At 49.7% G+C, this 24,847-nt stretch overlaps 2 protein-coding genes across 2 annotated transcripts; one reads left to right on the top strand and one right to left on the bottom strand.

The window, feature by feature from the left end:
* The first annotated feature begins 7,309 nt into the window (after positions 1 to 7,309).
* Positions 7,310 to 19,274, top strand: LOC120651072 (probable prolyl 4-hydroxylase 7). The gene is made up of 7 exons (XM_039928430.1): positions 7,310 to 7,578; positions 7,678 to 7,735; positions 7,820 to 7,924; positions 12,438 to 12,495; positions 12,598 to 12,773; positions 12,842 to 12,902; positions 18,666 to 19,274. Exons 1-7 carry the CDS (start codon positions 7,439 to 7,441, stop codon positions 18,974 to 18,976), a joined length of 909 nt encoding a protein of 302 aa, XP_039784364.1. The 5' UTR covers positions 7,310 to 7,438; the 3' UTR covers positions 18,977 to 19,274.
* Positions 19,275 to 19,951: 677 nt separating this feature from the next.
* On the bottom strand, positions 19,952 to 24,570 carry LOC120651071 (glycerol-3-phosphate acyltransferase RAM2-like). The gene is made up of 2 exons (XM_039928428.1): positions 23,814 to 24,570; positions 19,952 to 21,024 (listed from the first exon to the last, which is right to left on the bottom strand). The coding sequence occupies exons 1-2, from the start codon at positions 24,465 to 24,467 to the stop codon at positions 20,149 to 20,151; spliced, it is 1,530 nt and encodes a 509-aa protein (XP_039784362.1). The 5' UTR covers positions 24,468 to 24,570; the 3' UTR covers positions 19,952 to 20,148.
* Between the last annotated feature and the right edge of the window lie 277 nt (positions 24,571 to 24,847).

The raw sequence follows: 24,847 nt of genomic DNA, 5'->3' as shown, positions 1-24,847 counted from the left end.
CCCACTAGTTATTCTGCTAGCCAATAGTGGAGCTGGTGAGTAACAGGAGATCATGGAAAAGGAATACGATCTGTGTGAGTTAGGTTCCGGTTATGATATTAACCCCATGATTGCTTCCGTGTTGGCTAGTCAGATTCAGCTAAGGTGGGTAATGGCTTTGATAGGATCCGCAGCGACACTAAGGTGTTCGTGAGGCGGTACCCTACTTGTGGGTAAAGTGTACAACCTTTGTAGAGTATAAAATCTATTCGAATAGCCGTGTCCATGGTATTGGACGAGTTACGGCATGGTCACTTCACTAGGCATTTGGGATGGTTGGTTTTGTGGTGTGAGTTGTTTTGGAAGCGTCCGGCAGTTGTGCCGTGGGCTACTGTGGACGGGGAGTCCTGTAGCATTAAAACTGGGGTCCTTTATGTAGGATCAGCTCCACTTATTATTCGATTACTAAGAAAATGTTCTGAGAAAACCCTTTTATAAAATAAACCCCTTGCATGAGTAAGCTTTTCTACAAATAAACTGTGGCCTTATCCTTGATACATCCTGTGCATATTCTCATTGTAACCCCTCCGTGGGTGTGGTTGGACTTGTTGAGTACATATGTACTCACTCTTGCTTAGTTTTTACCGAGGAAGATCCAGACTTCGTGCCCGAAGTCGTTGAGTAGGTGATCGTCCAGCACCCAACCTTGCCCGTGGTTCAGGGTCTCCACAGGAAGCTTCTAATGGTGCAAGACTCTGATGTTATCTTAGATTTCATTAACATTTTAGTTTGGCTGGTAGTACTTATGTTGTCCCTCGTGATAGTGGCGCTCCAGTACCCACTACCTCGATGGTTTGTACGGTAATGAACCATCTAATGTAATAAATGTGTTATTAGCCTCCTGAGACTGATATTTGTATCACATTTAGTGACCTCAAAAGAGGGGACGCTTCAATACCCAACGCTATGAAAAGCGTAACCTAGAAAGATGCAATCAACTATTTTCGGTCCAAGTTTGTGTTTCTTGGCAATTGGTATGATTACCTTTGCTAAACAGCCCCATGTACGCAAATATGAGAGTGACAACCTTTTATTCTCCCATTCCTCGAATAGTGTCTTCTCTTTGTTTTTCATAGGAACTCTGTTAAGAGTATGACAGGCTGTCAGAATAGCCTCACCCCACCATTCCCAGGACATTCCCGCTGTATCTAACATGGCGTTAACCACCTCAGTTAGAGTGCAGTTCTTCCTTTCAGCCATTCCATTTGACTCAGGAGAATATAGTGGTGTTCTCTCATGAACAATGCCATTTGAGAAATACTCTCCACCTCGATCCATTCTGACATGTTTTATCTTTCTCTCAAGTTGATTTTCAACTTCGGCTTTATAGACCTTAAAATAATGTAAGGCTTCATCTTTTGATTTTAACAAGTACACGTAGCAAAATCTAGTGTAGTCATCTATAAAAGTCATGAAATATCTTTTGCCACCTTTGGTCAACTCTCCATTCATTTCGCACAAATCGAAATGAATTAGTTCTAATGGTGCCAAGTTTCTCGCCGCAGCAGCCCTGTGAGGCTTACGAGGTTGCTTTGATTGCACATAAACATGGCATTTAGAACCTTTGACCACATCAAATTTCGGGATTAAATTCATACCAGCTAAGCGAGTCATAGAACCAACATTTATATGACATAAACACGAATGCCAAATATTTGTCTCAGTGTCATGGCTCACATGGTTCACAGAATTAAAACAAGCATCTGATAAAGACAAGCGAAATAAGCCTCCGCTTTCATAGCCTTTACCAATAAAAGTTCCATACTTAGACCAGTGTTATCATAAACGTTAAACGGTAAACAGTCGGTCACCTACTGTTTAGCCCATTATTCGGACAAAACGGGTGTTTAAACGGGAAAAACGGCCGTTTAAACGGTGAAAACAACCGATTAAACGGAAACGGTGTGCCACTGTGTAGCATTTAAACGGGCTAAACGGCTGTTTAGGCGAACAATGATGTAGACAGAATACACTTATTGGACTCAAACACAAGTTTATAGCCATCTCGACACAGCAATGAACCACTAATTAAATTCTTCCTTATTGAGGGGACATGCTGCACGTTCTTCAGTTGCACAGTCTTGCCCGAAGTAAGTTTCAGATCTACCCTACCAACACCACGAATAGCCACACATGCTCCATTCCCCATCAATAAGGAGGAAGTCCTCCCGACCTGATAAGTAGAAAACAAAGAAATGTCAGCACACACATGAATATTGGCACCAGTATCAATCCACCAATCAGGTGTATGACAAATTGAAAGAACTGTAGGTAATAAATTACCATACCCCGATGTTCCTCCATTAGCCTCAATCATGTTTGCAGATTTCTTGGGCCTATACGTGCTCTTCTCGCATTCTGCGGCGTAGTGTCCCTCGACACCGCAAGTATAGCACCTTTGTTCTGTTGATTCTTCTTCTTCTTAAAAGGAGTGGTGTTCTTTTGTTTGCGCTCTTGCTTGAATTTCTTCTTGTGGGAATTTTGAGGACCTTTCTATACCACATGAGCACTAGAATTCGCCTCAACAACTTTCTTGCCGTGGACATCCTTAGCTCTCGCCTTCTCTTCAACATCCAAAGAGCAATGAGATCGGCGATGCCAAACTCTTGTCTCTTATGTTATAGAGAAGTAGCAAAATCAGTCCAAGTTTGAGGTAGCTTGGCTATGATGCAGCCCGCCACAAACTTTTCCGGCAGCACACAATCAAAATTCTCGAGTTCTTTCACCAGTGTTCGTATATCATGAGCTTGTTCTACTACAGAACGGTCCTCAACCATTCCGTAGTCATGAAACTGCTCCATGATGTACAACTCGCTACCGGCGTCAGAAGCTCCATATTTGGCCTCTAGTGCATCCCACATCTCTTTACCAGTGGACATCATCACATATGTATCCACTATGGATTCTCCCAGGATGCTGATCATTGCCCCCTTGAACGTAGTATCCGCATGTATGAACCGCTGCTCATCCTTAGCAATATGCGGTCCAAGCGGTCTAGGTTTGACAACAAAAAAGCAGTGCATAGAAGTAAACCATAGAATACATCTTTGACGCCACCTCTTGTAGTGAGCACCCTCAAAAGTATTTGGTTTCAACATTTGTGCAAAGCCGGTAACCAAAAAATGCCTATCACGTTTTTGGATGTTAGAAATTTAGGCAATTTCAGTAGCAATTTAATACAGAAAAAGATAAACATGTTTGTGACATTAGATATGTGCACGTGTGATCTAAAAGTGATGAACATATAGATGATACTGATTATCATAAGAAAATTATACCCAGCGGCAGAGCCGGATGCACTAGTCGACATAGTGCTTGTTGGTGTAGTCATCCCGCTCGATGCAGTGCAGAACGGAAGCAGTGCCGATCACCAAAGATGCCGGGAAGAAGACGATCACCACAACACCAGGAAGGAGAGGATGAAGCGAGTAGTCGTGCCACTAGCGGACACTCCCCAAAAACGTGATTGCCGGCCTTCACCCGAGCAAGCGAACTCACTGACGACAGCATTTCGGAGGCCTACTCTTCCAGTTCTTGTGCGCGCAAGGACTGGAAACGAGGCAGCAGGAACGCAACACAACAGTTAACAAGTTCTTGCCTCTTATGTGTATTTGTATGTCAGGATGAAGGTGCAACCAGAATGCACACAACACCCCACTTTTATTATCACCAGGGAGATAGAAAGCCATTAGACAAACGTTGCATGCATGTCCTTTCACTTGTGCAACGGAAGCCAACAAATAGCACTTATGTGCATTAACGTTGCATGCATCTAATAGCTTGCAACGCATGCACCAAATGACTCCACGCAGCACCATGCATGCATGCAACATTCATCCTTCATCCATAATACTCTCATTTACACATATTACTATTAGCATTGAAATGACCCTTGGTATTTAACTGATTAATTAGATTTTATTACGCCATAGGCCTAATTAATCTAACAGGAATTACCAGTTATGAAAGCTGTTTGGCCCACATCCTTGTTGGCCATGGATGGTCTGCAGCGTGTCCAAACTCAACTTTGTTATCTGAATTCAATATAAGTTGACAAGGATTCAGAAAGTAACAGGAATGCGAGATGCTAATTGCTAGACGAAACATCCAGAAACCAACCACTGACTCGCTGAAATTACAATGCAGATTGCTTATTTGAATTCAATACAAGTTAACAAGGATTCATAAACTAACAACAAAGCGAGATGCTAATCTCTGTTACGCGGATACTCCTAGGAGGTGGCGTATCCGTATCCGATACGTATCGGATACGGATACGCCTCGGATACGTTTCTAGCCGTATTCTGAAAAAACGGATACGTATTTGCTTGGATACGCGTATCCGATACTTTTGAGCCAGATGGGATACAGCCCAAAGCAGTAATCAGCCCACCCAAATGCTGTTTTGGTAGTAAGAGATGATACAAAATGATGAACTTGCTGCAATAGAACTGTAGAACTAGATGAGCAGCAACTGAAGAACCCCTTGTGGAATCAGTTGTGCTTTTAGAGAATGCTAGTTATAGAGGTAATGTTATATGGACATGCAAGTATTGCACATTTGAGTATAGGGGAAGTTACTCAAAATAAAATCTCACTTGCTGAATATCTATGTGATATTTATATATAATTATTAATTATCCTAGCCGTATCCCCGTATCAGTGTTTTTTGGGAAAGTGCGTATCCGATATGTATAGTATCCGATACCCGTACCAGTATCCGTGTAACATAGATGCTAATTGCTAGACGAAGCATACGGAAACCAACACCGACTTGCTCTAATCATTACAGTTCTGCTGCGAATTGGGAGTCGGATTGGTACCTCAAAGCTCCCGATTCCTTAGTTCTTGCTCCCCAAGAGCAGAGAGAGCAAAATGGCCGAGATGCGCTCAGGTTCCGCGGAGGTGCTATGGGGGACTTGGGGGAGTCGCGGAGAGGAGGGCGGACGGGGCGGCGACGTCGTGTTTGCAGCGGGGTGAGGTCGTGAGCGCGCGGGAGTCCGTGGCGTGCGGGCCTGAGGCTGATGGCGAATGTGGCGCCGACGACAAACGGGGTAGAAGGAGAGGGTCCTGGATCGGAGCGGATCGTCAAGAAGCACCGGCTTGTTGGAGTTGGAGGAGGAGGCATCGACGAGCGCGGCGGAGAGCAGCTCCCCGGCGGTGGTGAGGGCCGGCGGGACGACGGCGGGGAGGCGCAGCTAGGAGAAAGTTTTCACACAATCAAAAAGCCAATCCAAAATATAAGAACACCAATCATACTGTCTCAGATTGTTATGGTCCTCAAAAATTCCAAAGTATCTATAGCTCGGAACATTTGAAGTATTTGAGCACAGGAAACTGTACATAGCGACTAGAATGAAACAGATGATCAATTCTTCATCAGACTTGGTTTCATTTTTTATAATTCTGTTGGAAAAAAGGTGACTGCAGGGATGGACTGTTTATCAAACATTGGCAAGACAATAGATTTCCCATCAGCAGAATCAGAAGGGAAAACTTTATCACCCATTGGGAGCCTGAGAACTAAATGGACATATTCTTTTGTAAGAGATATGACCTTCCTATCTGCAACTACATCAGCTGATTTATATATGACTAGCTGAGCAATCCACTTTATAAACTTGTTAGGCACATAACACTTTTGGAACAATAAAAGAGAACCCAAGCCAAAATCATTAATAACTTTGCGCTTATCCGGTGTGAGAGCATCCAAAACAGATGATAAGCTTGAGACAGAAAATCTAGCAAACACTTCTTTGGGTCTCCTAGCATGGTGAAGTTTCTTTGAGTCCTAACAAAGGGCAAAATAGTGTTAAAAAATATTGATTACAAATATTAAACTGAAAAAAATATAGAAGCACAACAGTAACTACTAACTAGGACCTCATGACTTACAGTCTTTGCAAGCTTCGTCGTCAATACCTTCAACTCATTGTACTAAGAAACAAACAAATATGCCAAATTAGTCTGAATAGAATCTCAAATTGCAAAGGGCAAAACATAAAAGAAAAATGAACGAGAGAGAAATAAGAAACTGTCATTTTTCAAAACTTCTTTATAGGCAGCAAATTGCAGAGGGTGAAGCCGGATATTCTTTTCCATTATCTAAAAAAAGGCAGCAAATTGCAATGTGCATGTGTCCGAGACTTTTTGAACAACACTTATTTTTCTTGAACAGGGCGTACGTTCCGCCACTTCCCTTTAAGTTGACCTTGTTTGGTTTCTTTCTAGAACTTGTAGACAAAATTTTGTCCGTTAATTAATTGTATCAAACAAAGACAATTTTAGAAACCGACTTTAGAATTCCCTGTGATAGGAACCTGATGAATCTAATGAGTTCTTTGCCCAAGTGACAAAACTTTGACCGTTAGCTACCCACCGGCACAAAAGAGTTACTATCCACTATATAAGTCATTTGCTTTTACCTCATCCACATGTCAGAGATGGAGAAAAAATACTGAGTGACGGATTGATCGGATAGATTAAAACAAGCCTAGAAGCATTCGACGACCACAAATTTGAGTGAAAGAGCTCTGGATTATACGAGTGAGATATACTCCCTCCATCCCAGTTTAAGGGCAATTCTAGAATTTGAATAGTAATCTTAGTCTTCATAGGAAATGACATTAATACCCCTATGTAAAGTAGGATCCAACAGATACAGTAGTAGACTAGAAATATAGGTAATCATTGCATCTTTTCACATGTTACACATAAAAAGCAAAATATGCCTCCACGTAAATAATGTGGAATACTCCAGAAAATAAGCATCCCATGAGAGACGGTGCGGTGCTTAGGATTGGAAGAATCGAGAAGGGCTGAAGAAACCCATCAAAGCATATCAGTTTTTTTTTTGTTTGAGAGGAGTTCAGCTTTACAAGACAGGTTATGGAAAGAGGCGCTTTAATTTTTTAAATAAATGATGGGCCACAGCAGTTACATTTAGGCACTCCCATGCTGCCGCAAAACACTGTCTCTACCAAAACAGCCACATCTGTGCCACGTGCCCATGTACAAAGCTGAGAGAGGCAGTTAAATTGGAACATTTTTTGAATCATAAAAGTGCAATTAATCTGAAACGGAGGAAGTAACTTTACCCAATTTTTAAGTGGGAAAACGTACTTCTAGCAACACACTAAATTCCGCTTCATAGTGTTCAGAAAGCGATGCCCACCCGCGTGGGTTTGGAAACTTCCGGAACGAGGGAACGACTTGGTGCAGCTCTCACCCATGACCTTCTCTTCGCTCACTGACGATTGGGGTCCACGTGTTATCAGACCCGCTGTCAGTGGCACTCCCCCGTTGCGTCGGCTCCTGGACGGTTGACACCCCACTTCGTCTTCCCCAGCCCAAGTGCTCCCCCGCCCTTCGCCCTCCTCCCATCTCGCGGCGCAACGCCATGGCTGTCCACCGCCACCTCTTCCTCGCCACCGCGGTCGCGCTCCTCCTCGCCGGCGGCTTTGCCCCCGCCACCGCGGCGAGCCGGGGCGCCGGCGCCTTCGACCCCTCCCGCGTGGTCCAGCTCTCGTGGCGCCCCAGGTGACGATCCGATCTCCCTCCCACTCTGCTCTGCCCTTCTCCCAAAACCACTATGTCGCGCGCGAGTCTGACCGCTGTGTGGTTCCGTGTGGCGATTAGGGCGTTCCTCCACAAGGGGTTCCTGACGGACGCGGAGTGCGACCACCTGATCGCGCTGGTGAGTGCCGGGGGATGGGTGGTATCGGCTTGTTGTGATGTCTGCTTTGATTGGTTGATTGATTCGGTTTCTGGTCGACTGAAGGCCAAGGACAAGTTGGAGAAGTCGATGGTGGCGGACAACGAGTCCGGGAAGAGCGTCCAGAGCGAGGTGCGCACCAGCTCCGGCATGTTCCTCGAGAAGAAGCAGGTGAGCAGATGGCACTTCACTTTATTTTTTGAACATATTCGGGATTGAAATGGTTCGGAGCTGGAAAGTTGTCTCATGTAGATTCGGTGCTTGTATGAAGCAATGCAGGGGAATGCTTGTGCATTCATAAAGTGAAATTAGTCAGATTGTTAGTGAACAATCGCAGGTTACATTGAGTATTGCAATTCTGAGATAGCACGGCATTGTTTTGCTTGAATTAACTTATATAGGTCTACATGGTTCATGGTTCTTTTGCCAACAGTGTTGATCTATGGGTGAAATGCCAACAGTCCATTCGGGCGGCCCGGCCCGGCCCGAGCCCGGGTCCGCCCTGGCCCGGTCATCTCCGGGCCGTGCCTGGCCCGGCCCTATCCCTTAGCGGGCCATGCCGGGTCAGCCCACGGGCTGGGGTGACTGCTCAGGCACGGGCCCACGGGCCTTTTTCGTGCCGGGCCAGCCCGCGGAGCCCGGCCTGCTTGTCGGGCTCGGGCCGCCCGCGGCCCACGATGGGGGCGTCGCGCCGCAGAAGGCGGCGAGCGTGTAGCTCGGAGCGGCGGACCTGCCACCATGCGCCGCCAGCATGCGCCATCGCCGGATCCACTGCCGGGGAGGTCCAATCCGAGCCCGCCACCATGCGCCGCCGCCGGGGAGGTTGGATCCGCTGCATCGCCGCTGGATCCGCTGCGTCGCCGCCGGATCCGCTGCGGGGAGGTCCATGCGCCGCCGCCGTCGCTGGAGGAGCTCCGGCCTCTGGGCCGCTCGGTCGCCGCCGCGTACGCGGTCCGCCTTGGCGCGGCTCCGACCTCCGGGCCGCTCGGCCGCTGCCGCGTACGCGGTCCGCCTCGGCGCGGCTCCGGGCAGCTCGGCAGCCGCCGCCGCCGCGCCTGCTCCGCTTCAGCCGCGCATGGTGTGCCGCCGAGTACTGGGAGTGGGAGTCTGGGAGGTCAGGTGAGCGAGACGACGGGGGGAGCCGGGGGTTGGCCGGTTGGGGGCTTGCCGGCTTGGGGCGGGTGGGGAATTGGGGTCGGGGTCTGGGCATGACGGATGAGTTAGGGTTGGGCTGTGGGGTCGGCCGGTCGGGGCGGTGTGTGTGGGGGGCGCCGCGCTGTGTTCTTTGTGTGTGGGCTGGGCTGTGGAAGTTAACGGGCCGCCTACGGGCCGGCCTTCAACATTGTAGGAGGAAATGATGGCTTGTATTCCTCCAACCCTAGAAGGGTGGGTATATATAATACCTATACATGGGCCTCTAGATGGGCCTCTATACACAAGGGCTCAATATACTCCAACAAACATCCGTGCCGGGCCGTGCCGGCCCATGGGTGGGGGGTGCGGCCGAAGCCCGGGCATGGGTAGCGGGCCGGGCTAGCCCGGGCACGGTTTGGACCGGGCCGGGCCATACTTGGGCCGGGCCAAAATCGCCGTGCTTGGGCCGGGCCTGTGGGCTTCGGGCTGCATGGCCATCTATGAATGCAATTAGTACTATAGCTCTTCTGTGGACATTTGTGAAGTTTAGTTTTTTTCTCTATGAATTTGTAGATATTGTTGCTACCATGACTAAATTCTGATTTTACTTCTGGCGCTCATACAGTCATACAGAATATTCATACTGGGTTTCACTTTGTGTAACCAATAGCTCTGAGGAGTAACTTTTGACTCTTTTTCTTGAAATTAAATTTTTGTAAGTATCTAGGTTCATCCATTGAATGTTGATGCTTGTAAGCATCCGTACCTTTAGTTGTCCAGATGTAATATGACAAGGATCTGCCATTTTAATTAAGCTTATCTGGCACACTATGCTTGAAATCTGAAAGTTTGTTCCTTTTATTAAATGGTTGCCGTTTATATTTCAACTGTGGCTATTTCATATATGTCACTATGTCAGTAGGGATGCAAGTTCTAATAATTTTCGGTCACTGGGTTGACCCAAAAAGTTGATAAAATGAACTACAATGGCATTATGCATAATTAATTTAGGAGGAGAAATGATATAGAATGGCATGCCCACTTGCATCCTAATATGCTAGTTCTTTTTGGCTGTGACTTGCACTGTATACTATGTGAAGTACTATAACAAAATATCTTATTACCTATTAGCTTCCTAGACATAACTATATCTTACATTGCTGAATTAAAGTCAACTAAATTGGTTCATTTCTGTTTAGTTAAACTTTGCTTGTCTTCCTGATTGCTTAATTGTTTTGCTGTATTACAGTACTTAATTGCAGAGACATGAACTGCAGAGGACCATATAATATCAGTGCATCTATACACGAAAGCACTAATAATTGTTCATTATTGCTGGTTTCTGCCTTCTCTACATTTTCTACCCTGATGGGATTTGTTGGGTTTTTTTTATTGAGTGCACATTTTATTTAAGTTTTAGGCAAAAGTTCATTTTACTCCCCTCACCAGTCCACTTTTTCCGCTTAATCCCCTGAACACAATTTAGGCCCAATTTACTTCGCCATAGTATTTCAATTGGTCCAAACTACTACTTATTGAGATTTCTCTTTTTTATTTCTCCGCTCACAAGAGGAATTTTGACTTCACATTCTGCAACGTGACTTATAATATGCCCTGTGCTAGAAAAAATACATTATGATTTTTTTTATATTACTTTTCATGCAGAATTGTATCTCTATTCCTAACCTATGAAATAACCATGAAAAAAATCTTAATGTATTCTTTTAACATAATAAGGCATCATGTTCTCTATCCACTCACAAAATTTGAACTTAAAATTTAATTTGTATGGGAAGAAACAAAAAAGAGAAATTTCAGTAGGGGGTTGATTGGACCAATTGAAATTGTTCGAGGGAGTAAATTGAACCTAAATTTTGCTAGGGGGTTAAGCGGACAAACTGGATCGATAAGTTTATATATGTATATACAAAAAATAGGTAGGGGGCTCCCCTGCCGATTCCCTCAAAAAAAGGAAGAAAAATGGACTTTTTCCTAAGTTTTATAATAGCTCGTCATGTACTTCTCAAAATTTTTCATATGAGGAATTGTACCTCAACATATGACAGAAAACATATGAGGTTGGCTTCTTATTTGCTTTCCCGTAAAAAATCTCGTCCCTTGATATTTGGGATAAGGTAACTGGATTTTGACGTATGCCATCTTTGCTCTTTCAGTTTGGTCTGCTGATTTCTTTTTGCTAGATGTGAGTAAGAGTGCCATTTTTTGCTTGTACACTGCTTGGAACGTGGTCCTGTTCTGTTGTACTTTGTTTGACAAACCCTTTGCTCTATCCTGCCATTTTATCTTAGTTTTGCATATTGGCTTTATCGGGTTTACTTCATGCTTTGAATTTTGAATTTTCCTTGGAGTTCTGGTTTGGCGAGTGCAGGAATTGGTCATAACTGTTGGTCCAGTGATAAAGCCTCCCCTCTCCCCCACTCTAACACCTGGGTTTTAGGGTCGGAGTGGCTAGAGGGTATGGTCTAAGTTGGTATCAAAGCCAGGTCCCGGGTTCGAAACCCACCAGCCACGCATTTCTTCCGCTGCGCGATTTCCCCTGTGGGGTTCGCTGAGACCAGCAGCCAGCAGCCACAGGCGCGGCGCGGCGCGGCTCGCTCGCCGTAGGGGGAATGTTGGTCCAGTGATAAAGCCCCCCCTCTCCCCCACTCTAACACCTGGGTTTTAGGGTCGGAGTGGCTAGAGGGGGTGGTCTAAGTATAACCCCTCACTTGTACACATATGCATAGCACAACATGTTTTGTCGTGTCTGGCAGCTTATATTGGTTATTTATCTTCGTTCATTATCATCACATTTGATGGATTGTTTCAAACTGTTGCAGTGTCATGTTCCACCTTCCACTTATGGGCTTCAATGTCTGAACTCTGTTCATTCTCATGACTAGCAAGTGGAACCTGAGATATTGCCCTTGATTCAGAATACCAGACATGCGGTCATATGCATTTGGATGGCCTGAACTCAAATAGCGTGTTCATTGCCAATGACTGGCGGCAATGCCACACCACACGACCATGGATAGATTACAGTGCTAGCAACTTTGATGTATTTTTTGATTAGTGAGTAGAGATACAAGCCCATCTGATATAGATGGGTTGACTGACTTGGATCAAGGAGATTGCTCAATCTTATCAAACATGAAGTACAAAGCAAACCTAAGCCTGCAGTTACAGTAACCACATGGTCATTGTTCACATAAACAGCAACCACCCGTGAACTGTGCACAATCCTTTGGATGCATGGTCCTGCTCCTTCCTCACATGGTCCATATAATGGGCTGCACATGATACACTTTCGCTTTTTTTGAACAAGAACGTCACACTAATTTTAGGTAGCCGTAGTCGTGCTCGTTCATAGATCAGTTTGATCAACATAATATGTTTCTTGATAGTACGCATTCACATTCATGGTGTCCTGTCTTATTTGGAATCAGTAAAATAGTAAAGAAGTCCTATCTGCTAGCTGGCGTCAATTAATTATGTACAAACTACGAAATGTAACCTCAATATATTAACTAAGCTACTTACCTGGCAGGATGAAGTAGTAACTAGAATAGAGGAGAGGATAGCTGCTTGGACTTTTCTTCCACCAGGTACCTTGAAAGCTTAAATTAAATTACTCAAACCCTTTTGGAATTGCATTTCCTTCCTTTTAACCGTCAATAATCTTAATGCTATTGTCATGGCATCCTTAGAGAATGGTGAATCCATTCAGATATTACACTACCAGAATGGTGAGAAGTATGAGCCCCACTATGACTATTTCCATGACAAAAATAATCAAGCCCTTGGAGGCCACCGCATCGCCACTGTGCTCATGTACCTATCAAATGTTGAGAAGGGCGGAGAGACCATCTTCCCTAATGCAGAGGTAATTACTTGTCCTTCTTGTGTTACTTTCTTAAGAACGTCAGTTGCAATAACTCAGACATTCGACAGGGGAAGCTATTACAGCCCAAGGACGACACCTGGTCTGAGTGCACAAGAAATGGATATGCAGGTATAACAAACATTTCTGATAAAATGAAATTACCTTGTAGATCTGCACAATATATGATATTGACCAGTTCTTGCACAACATGACTGTGTTAGACATGTATATGTGTTTGTGTGTGAGAGGGCCCAGGCGTGTACTGTGCGCCTGGGCCTGGGTGGGCTGTGCCGCCAGGCCTGCCGAACCCTAGATTGATTAGGTCAGGCTAGGGGAGTTCCCTGCCTATATATATGTAACCTCTGTTTACTCCTAATCAATCAATCAATCAATCTTTCCACGCAATCTTCATTGCTTTCATGGTATCAAGAGATCGGGATCCCGATCCCGCTTCCGCACCCTAGCGCGCCCCGCGGCGCTGCTCCTGCGCGCGCGAGTTCCTCGCGCCGCGCCCACCCAGCGCGCCCCGCGGCGCTGATCCCTCGCGCGCGAGATCCTCGCGCTGCGTCCACCCTCGCCGGCCGCCGCAATCTTCTTTCCCCATCTCGCACCGGCCCCTTGCCGTGCTGCGCGATGGCTGGATCGACCGATTCCGAGGCCGCCCACCAGAAGGAGGAAGAGGAACGCGCGGCCCGTATATCCGCCCGCGACGCCGCCCTCTCTCGCGCCCAGGAAGCCGAGAAGGAGGCCGCCGCCGCCGCCAAGGATCGCGAGGACGCCGACGCGCGCGCGTGCTGTCCTTCAGCGCGCCGCGCGCGAGCGCAAGGCCGCCGCCGCCGCTATCGACGACGCCAACAACCATCACGCAGAACCTTCTGTGCACGGCGACTCCCCCGGCGATCTCCACGGCGCTCTTCTTCTTCACGAGGCTGCTGCGCTCCTCAACCTGCACGCCCAGGCCATCGCCGTGCAGAACATCCGCAGCCTCGTCCTCGTCGTCCTCGACGTCAACTCCGGCAGCTACTCCAAGTGGCGTGAACAGTTCCTGCTCACCCTCGGCAAGTACTCGCTGGAGGATCACGTTCTCGACGACATTCCTCTGCGCACCTCCCCAGATTGGGCGCGCATGGACTGCGTCGTCCGATCATGGCTCCACGGCACGCTCTCCAGCGACCTCGTCGACATTGTCATGGCCCGGAGTACCCAGGGCGCCACGGCTCGCTCGACCTGGCTCGCCATCGAGGCCCAGTTCATTGGGAACAAGGAGGCGCGTGCCCTGCATCTCGACGCTCGCTTCCGGACGTTCGTCCAAGGCGACCTCTCCATCACGGACTACTGCAAACGCTTCAAGTGCATGGCCGATGACCTAGCCAATCTCGGCGAAGTCGTCTCCGATCGTACACTCGTCCTCAACGTTCTCCGTGGCCTCAAAGAGAAGTACGCCTCCATTGGACGCCATCTGCGCCGCAGCCGCCCGTTCCACTCCTTCCTGGAGGTCTGCGACGATCTGATCTTGGAGGAGATCACCTTGTCGAACCAGGCGACCACTCCTACCGCCCTCCTTGCTGGGACAACATCATCTCAGCGTTCCCCCGCTCCCTCTCAGCGCCCCTCTGGTCGATCCAACTCTGGATCAGGTGGCGGCAAGGGGTCCGGGGGGAGGGGTGGCGGCGGCAACGGTGGCTCCAACAACTCGGTGTCTTCCGGCAAGGGCGGCCGCGGCAAGCGCGGCAATGGCAGCAAGGGCGGCAATGGCGCCCAGTCCTCCACTGGCGCCTCTGTCCCTAGCAGCCAAGCCGCCTCAGCGCCTTCTCAAGGGCCCCCGGTGCAGTGGCCCTCCTTCTACAACCCCTGGACCGGCACAATTCAAATGTGGCCCGGATCTAGGCCTCCGGCTGCTTCATCGGCTCCTCCTGGCGTCCCAGGGGTGCCATCCTCCCAGCAGCATGCGCTGGTCGCCCAGCAGCATGCTTTTCAGTCCGCCCAGGCACAGCAGCAGGCCATCCCGCCCGTCCATCACTCGCTGTATGGACCGCTGGCGCCCCAGTACTACTTCGGCGCCCCTACTCTTCCTCACCAGGCGCCGCCTCCTGGTTTCCAGCAACCAGCAAGCGGCGTCCCTTCGTCCTGGGATCAGCAGTCCCTCGCCTCGACCTTCAGCACCATGACTCTCCAGCCGCAACCTCAGACCGACTGGTACTTCGACTCAGGTGCTACCTCTCATATGACCTCGAATTCTTCCACTCTTTCACATGTTTTATCCCCGCGGTATCCTTTTCCTTCATCAATTGTTGTCGGTGACGGCTCTCTGCTTCCCGTCACTGCTACTGGTGCTACTTCACTTCCTGGGCATTTATCTCTTAATAATGTTCTTGTTTCTCCAAGACTTATTAAAAATCTTATTTCTGTACGCCAGTTTACTATCGATAACAATTGCTCTGTTGAATTTGACCCCGCTGGTTGCTCTGTGAAGGATCTCACAACGCAGAGGGTGATCGTTAGGTGCAATAGCTCCGGCCCGCTATACCCCCTCCGTCTTCCCACGGCGCAGGCTCTAGCTGCTTCATCCACCTCCTCGTTGTGGCATCGCCGTCTTGGTCATCCTGGTCATGAGGTCTTAGCGAAGGTCGCTTCAGTTGTCCCCTTTTGTACCACGGCACCTAGCTCCATCTGTCATGCTTGTCAACTAGGCCGTCATACTCGTTTGCCTTTTCAGTCATCGAACTCGCGTGCAACTAGTAATTTTGATCTTATTCATTGTGATTTGTGGACCTCTCCAGTTCCCAGCGTCTCTGGTTTTAAATATTACTTAGTTGTTCTCGATGACTGTTCTCATTACCTTTGGACTTTTCCTCTGCGTGTTAAATCTGACACATTTTCCACACTGGCAAATTTTTTCTCTTATGTGCGCACACAGTTTGGTGTCACGGTAAAAGCTGTGCAGTGCGACAACGGGCGTGAGTTTGACAACTCTAGCACTCGCACCTTCTTCCTCACCAACGGCGTTCACCTGCGCATGTCCTGTCCATACACCTCGCCTCAAAACGGTAAAGCTGAGCGCATGATTCGTACTGTTAACAATGCTGCTCGCTCCCTACTATTTCAGGCCAGTATGCCTCCCACGTATTGGGTAGAAGCTCTCCTTGCTGCTACACACGTGCTGAACATCCTTCCGACCAAAACTCTGCAGTTAGCCACACCCCATTTCGCCTTGTTTGGCACTGCCCCAACATATGGTCATCTTCGGGTTTTTGGCTGTCTCTGTTATCCCAACCTTTCCGCCACTGCAGCCCACAAACTCGCTCCACGTTCAGCATCGTGTGTCTTCCTGGGATATTCTGCTAACCACAAAGGGTACCACTGCCTTGATCTCCAGTCCAACCGAGTTCTTATCTCACGCCATGTGGTGTTTGATGAGACCTCGTTCCCATTTTCTTCGCAGCCCACACCTCCTGGTGCAGCAGATTTTGAGTTCCTTTATGATCACTCTGACCTTGTACAGGCTCCTATTGGACCCGTACAGCTTCTGCCCGCAGGTACACCAGCGACCGCCGCACAGCCACGTGCGGCGACCTCTGCATCCTCGGCGCAACCTTAGCTGGGGGCGCCCACTGTGTTTGGCGCCCCAGCTCCCCTGGCGCCCGCTGCACAGCCACGTGCGGCCCCCTCTGCGCCCTCAACGCGGTCTGAGCTGGGCTCGCTCCCCGTGTTGGGCACCCCAGCTCCCCCGGCGACACCTGCGACATCTCCAGCAGCATCCCCCATACCAGCAGGCGCCCCCTCGGCATCCCCTGCTACACCACCTGGTGCGCCACCAGCCGGCGCTTCTTCAGCGTCGCTCGTCTTCACGCCGCGGCCTGCTCCCGTCGCCTCGGCCGTGGCTTCGCCCGCACCTGCCTCCCACTGGCCCCTGCGGGAGTTCGTCCACGTGGTGCTGTTCCGACACAGCCTGTGTCTAACCAACATGGTATGACCACACGTGCGAAGAGTGGGCTGCGCTTCCCGTCCATGTACACTGCCTCGACGCTGTCTCCTATTCCTCGCTCATATCGCGGGGGCCTTGCTGATCCTAATTGGCGAGGCGCTATGCAAGAGGAGTTCGACGCCCTGTTGATGAACAGAACTTGGGATCTAGTTCCTCGACCGTCGCATTGCAACATTGTGAGTGGCAAATGGGTGTTCAAACACAAGCTCAAGGCAGATGGTACTCTGGAACGCTATAAGGCTCGCTGGGTTCTTCGTGGCTTCACACAGCGTCCAGGGATTGATTTTGATGAGACCTTCAGTCCGGTTGTCAAGCCAGCTACAGTCCGCACAGTTCTGTCTCTGGCTTTCTCACAACTGGCCTATTCATCAGCTCGATGACAAGAATGCGTTCCTTCATGGCAACCTATCCGAGACAGTCTATTGTTCTCAGCCGACGGGTTTCGAGGATTCAGCTCATCCAGATTATGTGTGCCGGCTTAATCGATCACTTTACGGTCTTAAGCAGGCGCCCAGGGCATGGTACAGTCGCTTCGCCTCCTACATCATTCAGCTCGGGTTTGTGGAGGCCAAGACAGACACGTCGTTGTTTGTCTATCGCCGGGGTGGTGACACAGTGTATCTTTTGCTCTACGTGGATGACATCGTTCTTACGGCCTCATCGACTCAGTTACTTCGCCATGTCATCGATGCCCTTCAGCACGAGTTTTCCATGAAGGATCTTGGTGAGCTTCATCACTTTCTGGGTATGCATGTGCAGCGTTCTGGTTCTGGTCTTCTGCTGTCTCAGCGTCAATATATGGTCGAGATTCTTCAGCGAGCTGGTATGTCAGACTGCAAGCCTTGTGCCACGCCTGTCGACACAAATCCCAAGCTCCCTGCGGATGGTGGTGTTCCTGTGGCTGATCCTACCGATTTTCGCAGTTTAGCTGGCGCCCTGCAGTACCTGACCTTCACCCGTCCAGACATCGCATATGCTGTTCAGCAGGTTTGTCTTCATATGCATGATCCTCGAGAGCCCCATTTGGCTGCTCTCAAGCGGATTTTGAGATATGTTCGAGGCACACTTCACCTGGGACTCCTGCTGCGTCCGTCTGCTCAGTCTGATCTTGTGGTCTACTCAGATGTTGATTGGGCTGGTTGCCCTGATACCCGCAAGTCGACTTCTGGCTATGCGGTCTTCTTTGGTGACAATCTCATCTCCTGGTCCTCCAAGCGCCACACTGTAGTTTCGCGTTCCAGTGCTGAGGCCGAATACAGAGCTGTCGCCAATGCTGTCGCAGAGGTTTCTTGGTTGCGCCAGCTTCTTGCTGAGCTGCATGCGCCTGTTAGCAGAGCTGCCCTGGTTTACTGCGACAATATCATCACCGTCTACATGTCTGCCAATCCCGTACAGCATCAGCGCACCAAACATGTTGAGATTGATCTTCACTTTGTTCGGGAGCGTGTTGCTACAGGAGCTGTTCACGTTCTTCATGTTCCTACGAGCTCACAGTACGCCGACATCTTCACCAAGGGCCTGCCGTCTTCTATTTTCACAGAGTTCAGGTCCAGTCTGAACGTTCAGGCTGCCGACGATCAGACTGGGGGGGGTGTTAGACATGTATATGTGTTTGTGTGTGAGAGGGCCCAAGCGTGTGCTGTGCGCCTGGGCCTGGGTGGGCTGTGCCGCCAGGCCTGCCGAACCCTAGATTGATTAGGTAAGGCTAGGGGAGTTCCCTGCCTATATATATGTAACCTCTGTTTACTCCTAATCAATCAATCAATCTTTCCACGCAATCTTCATTGCTTTCACTATGGTCCAGACCCGATCCTAGTTTCCCAGTAGAATTTTTGAGCTTTGCATATCTTAAAGTCTACCTTCTACTTATGTTTGCTCTGATGTCTATTTGTTGGCTTGCTCCACAGTTAAACCGGTTAAGGGTGACGCCTTGCTGTTCTTCAGTCTCCACCCTGATGCAACAACAGATTCTGACAGCTTGCACGGGAGCTGCCCCGTCATCGAAGGCCAGAAGTGGTCCGCCACTAAATGGATCCATGTGAGGTCGTTTGATCTCCCTGTCAAGCAAGCGGGTTCATCTGATGGATGCGAGGATGACAATGCCCTCTGCCCCCAGTGGGCGGCCGTGGGTGAGTGCGCCAAGAACCCTAACTATATGGTGGGGACCAAGGAAGCACCTGGGTTCTGCCGGAAGAGCTGCAAAGTATGCGCAGAGTAAGCCATTATGTAGCATGGCATGGCATAGCATGTTATGTAAGTGGCAGAGTAATCCACTGTCTTGTAAGTGGCATGGCATGTTATGTTATGTAGCTATTCCAATTCCAGGGTGTAGATAGGACCGAGCATAGCATGAACCTGGGACAAGAAACTGTAAGAGAGCTATCGATAATCACCTACACAGGCCAGGAAATCAACAGCTAGAACACTTTTTTATGTTTTGTTCGAACTCTCGCAGACATTACCCTTTTCAGTTGAGCAGTCTAATCAATGGCGATCCATAGAGCAATCTTTGTTTCCTTCCATTGGTGCGTGATAACTTATCTTGCTGGAAATGAGACCTCCCTTCTTTTGTTGAAACAAGCTAGGGGGTCGAGGGTAGGACGTGCTTTGCCGTGTGTATATCAGTGGTGTTTGGTGTTCTTTTTGTACCTGGTTGGGCAGTTGTCCAGTTGCCTACTGAATTGCGACAACATACTACAGCCTAGCCTATGGTCTGTGGGTGTGTGAACTGCAACCAATCTACCAAACGAAATAAATTTGCCTTGAAACGCAAAATTTTTTAAAAGAATCTTCCTAATTTGAAGTATTAAATGAAGTCTATTTACAAAACTTTTTGCACAGATGAGTTGTAAATCGCGAGACGAATCTAATGATGCTAATTAATCTATGATTAGAGGATGGTTACTGTAGCATTACTGTTGTAAATCATAGATTAAGTTGGCTCAATAGATTCGTCTCGCGATTTACAGCTCATCCATGCAAAAAGTTTTGTAAATAGACTTCATTTAGTACTCCATGCATGTGTCGAAATATTCGATGTGATGTTTTTTTTTGTTTACGGAGTTTATGGGGTCGGAACTAAACATACATGACCATAATGCCCTTAGCTGTTGGCGTCAGAAATTAAAGGTGCACGTTACTGGCAATCGTGAGAATGGTCAGTCCCTGTCCCCTTTCTTCACTTTTTTTTTTTAACTTGTGTGAGTGATCTTGCATTCAACTCCTGTCGGTACATCATAGCCAGTAGTAGTACAATAGAGATGACCAAACACCAAAGAGAAAAATCACTGCCCATTGCCATGCCCCATGCATCATCACAAAGACTTAACACGCGCATCACAAACAATGCAATCCAATCTTCATTTTTTTTAAAAAAAGAAATTAATCTAGCTAGCTTTTGGGTGCCACCGCCACCACGCCGTCGTTGCCCGCGAGCGCCCGGTACTTGTCCCTCCTGGTGAGGCTGGTGCACTCGTAGGAGAGCGTGTCGGCGATGAGCCTCTGGATGTAGTTGGCGACCTCGTGGCTGGTCTTGCCGCCGGCGCAGGTGAGCTCCGCCGGGAGCTTGCTGAGGAAGGTGACCACGTAGGCCGGGCTCGGGTTCATGAAGAAGTAGAAGGGGTCCATCCCCTTCCACCCCCTCGCCGTGGTGCCGTGGAACATGCTCATCCGGTTCTCCATGGCCACCGGCACCACCTCGTCCGTGAGCTCTGCGAAGAGCGCCGAGAAGCGCAGCAGGAAGGGCTCCCGGCACGTGGTCCCCTCGGGGCAGATGGCCAGGTCGCCCTCCGCCAGCAGCTCCCGGATCATGGCCGCGTCCGCCGCGCGGTCCCGCGTCAGCCGCACCGTCCGGATCGGCGACAGGAACTCGGACAGCCGCGAGAGCGAGTAGGTGACCGCCGCCACGGGCCGGCCCAGCGCCGCGGACAGGAAGATGGGGTCGAGCAGTGTGCGGTGCGAGCAGGCGAAGAGGACGCCCCGGCGGCCCGCGGCGCGCTCGGCACGCGGCGGCGGCGGCGCGCCGCGGACGAGCACGCGCACGCCCAGCGCCCAGAAGGCGTAGTAGACGAGCGGCATGGGCAGCAGCGCGCCCGCGGCGATGCGGAGGCAGGCGAGCGCGAAGCCCGCGGGGAACCAGAGCGCGACGAGCAGCGCCGCCAGCGGCGTCGGGCGGCGCACCAGGCGGCCGTCGTGGAAGATGACGGGGCGCGGGAGCTGGTCCATGGGCAGGGGCTCCACCGCCGCCCGCGGTACGATGTACGCCTCCTGCAGCCGTCCATCCACGCGTGCGTTAATGGCGAATTAATTAAGAAGCCACACTAATGGTAGCGCCAGGGCATTATATGTATTGAAGAGGCGCGCAACCACCGCGCCACGCATGCATTATTATTACTCTATCTATTTATCTATGGCTGTGTTTAGATCCGTAAAATAGTGGTAAAAAAGGCTGAATGGAACACTGTAGTATACTGTAGCATTTTTTCGTTTGTTTGTGCTAATTGTTGTCCTACTATGACCTAACTAGGCTCAAAAGATTCGTCTCGTCGTGTACATCAAAACTATGCAATTAGTTTTTTTATTTACCTACATTTAATGCTCCATGCATGAGACAAAAATTTGATGTGATAGGTTAATAGTAAAGTTTGGAGAGAGAAATTTTGAAACTAAATACAGCCTATCAAGTTAGTAGTTAGAACAATAATTAGTAGCAGCATAATCCACATTTAGAAAGGTCTCATGAAACTGAATCAAGTGCCCAAAATTGCTCTATGATTGTACCGCCGTTAAGTTGCACCCTACTGTACGCGTGCTAATAGAGAAACATGCATGCATGTAGCATTTGTTCAGAATTATTCCTGCGTGCCGATCCAAACGACGACATCGCTGAGTACGACAGACGCGCAAGCAGCCAGGCATGGCATACCTAAACATTATCTTTGCAGCACCAAGTGTCAAAAGGAGCAAAGTCGTGCGTGTAACACTGGGCTTGCTAAGATCCCCATCCACGCGTGTTACGCTAAGATCCAGCGCAGACAAGCAACGGTTTAGCAGTGGCACGTACAGCGTCACCCTGTCCAGTGTCCACCCCCGGCAGCTAGCTCACTCCCAGCTATAGTAGTAACTATGGTTAGTTAGATTCACCTAAAAGGCTGTACCCTTGTAACCGTACGTGTAGCTATAGTAGAGTGCCCTGGACGCAGCCTAAAAAATTATGGGAAGGGGTTTATCCACCTCATCCTTTCTCCAGCCTCTTCTTCTTCCTAATCTCTCGTTTCTTCTTTCTCTCCTTTATTCATGTCGTTGGGATCTTTTCTTCTTTCTCTCCTTTATTCGGAGCATACAGCCAGCCAGCCAGCCCCAGCCACTTCGGTAGTGACGGGATATGAAAGAGCTGCTTGTCCATTCATCAGCCGTTCGGCTGGACATGGACTAGCCTAGCCCAGTCGCCTGATTCAGGCCACCCGAACAGGCTGCATATTATTGGGAACCTTAGAGCTCCAGCGATCTGCTCCTGGAACGAACTGCTTAAAAGACTTGGACAAATTTTACCAAGTTTAGACGAGTGTTGATAAAATTCAGCGCGCGAATTTGCCGAATTTGTCTTACAGTTTGGGCAACCCAAGCTTGCAAACAAAACCACCATAGTTGAGTACGTCGACCCGGTCCAACTCAGGCCTACCGGCCGGTGGGACCAAACTAGTATAGATTGGCGTGTAGGCGTAATTAACACCGGGTTGCTTATAATTAGTTAATACCAGCCAACCGGATACTAAATTAAACCAAATGAATGAGCGTAGGTTTGGTTGGGCAGCATCTGCCATGCCGGGTCCCTGCCTGACCACCAAACGCTCTTTACTGCCCAAAGATGTGACCCAACCACACGCGCTATATATACATTGCATTCGTTTCTGATCTGACCGCTCCTGCTGTAATTTTTACTGTAGTACCCAGTGGTTGTGTCTGTGCCAGGAGTATGGAACAAGTGTAGTGTACTCATATGCAAGATGTGAGCAAGCAAGCAACCATGAGGTGATCTACACGAAGCAAAATGCAGCCAGAGAAAGAAACCTCGATTATGAATGAACTCCCTCGCCTTGATTAATTAAGAAATATAAGAGCCGGTTTGGAACGGCCAATCCGGACACAAATCCGATCCCAGAGTTTGCAGTTTGGCAATTTACTCTGTTCTGCTGGTTGTCAGCAGCAGTATTTTTCTCTCACACCAGATCAGCACCAGCCATCAGCCAGCCAACAATACTTGCAACGTCATTTTCAGAATTTTTGTGAAGCTTAATTTTCCCACATGGCTCATATATAGCTAGGGAATTGTTTAGTTTATGCCATGTCTAACAGATCATGAGTGGCGACGGCGGCGTTTAATGTCGACACGATTGAACTGGCTCGTGCTTGCAACTAACAAATTGATTGGCGTTCGGAGCTAACGCTCATAGATTTTAAATTTGCAAATTTTTTCTATACTACTACTTACTTTTCTTCTCTCTCTTTTTTAATTGTGGCAGGTAAAGGTACCCAGCTACAGTGTCTGTCCAATTTATGGCGGGAACATGCAGAAACCACTCCCTGACTGCAAACACATGCATGCGCGACGCGACGCGCGGTACCACACGGATTACATTCAGTGCCTTGTTAGCTCGTGCTTCGTTCCAATCCAATCATGCAGCTGCCTACTGAGAGTGCGACATTCACCTGGGCTTGGCTGCCAATAATCTCTCGCAGCTCGTTTTGGCAACCTATGCAGACAACCCAATTATCGCAAAAATGCGTCTAGCTTTTGGACGCGAGAATCTTATACGTTTTCTGTCCGTTTGCAATGCGAAGAATATTTATCTTTTTTCACAAAATGTTTCCTCAGTTGTTTAAAAAATTATGCGATTTGCTTTAATTAAGATTTTTCTGTGAAGAAGAACTTCGTACTATCCATCAGGATACTACGGAATTCTGTAAGTGCAAATATTGGGGGGGGGGGGGGGGTACGGTGAGCTACGGCAATACGAAATAATTGGAGAGCGAGAAAGTAATCCTGGTGTACTGACCTTGCACATGCTCATGAAGGCGTAGTCGGAGCGGCTGTCCCCGAGGCCGACGTCGGGCGCGTCGCCGCCGTCGGCGGCGAACATCTCCCGCAGCGCCTCGGCCTTGCGGCGGCCCACGAGGACGCCCCGGCGCGCGTCCACCATGCCCGTGGCGCGGCCGCACCACGTGGCGAGCTCGGTGCCGGCGACGGCGTCGGCGCCGAGGCACTCCCTGAGGAACGGCTCGGCCATGACCCGGGGCGTCGACGTGAGCACCACGCGGCGCCGGGCGCACGCCGAGAAGACGCGCCACGCTCCCGGGTGCACGTCTGCGGCGTAGAACCGGGGCAGCACGGCGCGCGCCGCGGACTCGATGTCGCGCACCCGCGCCCCCGCCGTGGCCGCGAACACCAGCACCCGCGCGCACGCGGCCTCCGACGCCACCACGCGCAGCGCCGCGGCCAGCGGGGACAGGAGCAGCAGCAGCAGGAGCCGCGGCACGCCGCCGGTCTCGAACGCCACCAGGGCGTAGTACGGGAACGCGCTGCGGGACCGGAGCAGCGTGCCGTCCAGGTCCGCCGCCACGGCGTGCGACCCGCGACCCGACGCGTCGCACTTGTCCACCGTCGGGAACGGCTCCACGCCGGCCGCCACCACGGCTTCCACCGCCTCCATGGCCGCGTCCGGCGATCGAGGAGCTCACACGAACACTCTCTCTCGCACTGCGCGCTGCTTGCCTCGTGCCGTCGTGCGCGCCGCCAGCTCGAGCTCTGGCTGTGCTCGCGCGGGCGAATATATACTGGCGGGAGAGGAGGGGTGGCGCCCGTGCCCGCGGTTGCGGGCAAGGTGGAGCGGTATGGTTGGTTGGTGAGCGGCAGCAGGGGCGGGCGTTACCACATTGCACTAATCGTGGTTTGCTGCTAATTGTGGCGCTAATCGTGATTAGCCTTTAAGCAACTGATGGTTGCGAACAGTGGAGTTATGCCGTAGCGGCAATTTATGATCTTCATTGATCGTGGAGGTCTAATCAATTTTAAGAGATGGGGCATGTGGTC

The sequence above is a fragment of the Panicum virgatum genome, chromosome 9K, assembly GCF_016808335.1.
Source record: "Panicum virgatum strain AP13 chromosome 9K, P.virgatum_v5, whole genome shotgun sequence".
NCBI lineage: Eukaryota > Viridiplantae > Streptophyta > Magnoliopsida > Poales > Poaceae > Panicum > Panicum virgatum.
The sequence above is the reverse complement of the archived record's forward strand: the minus strand, read 5'-3'. Positions and strand labels throughout refer to the sequence as shown.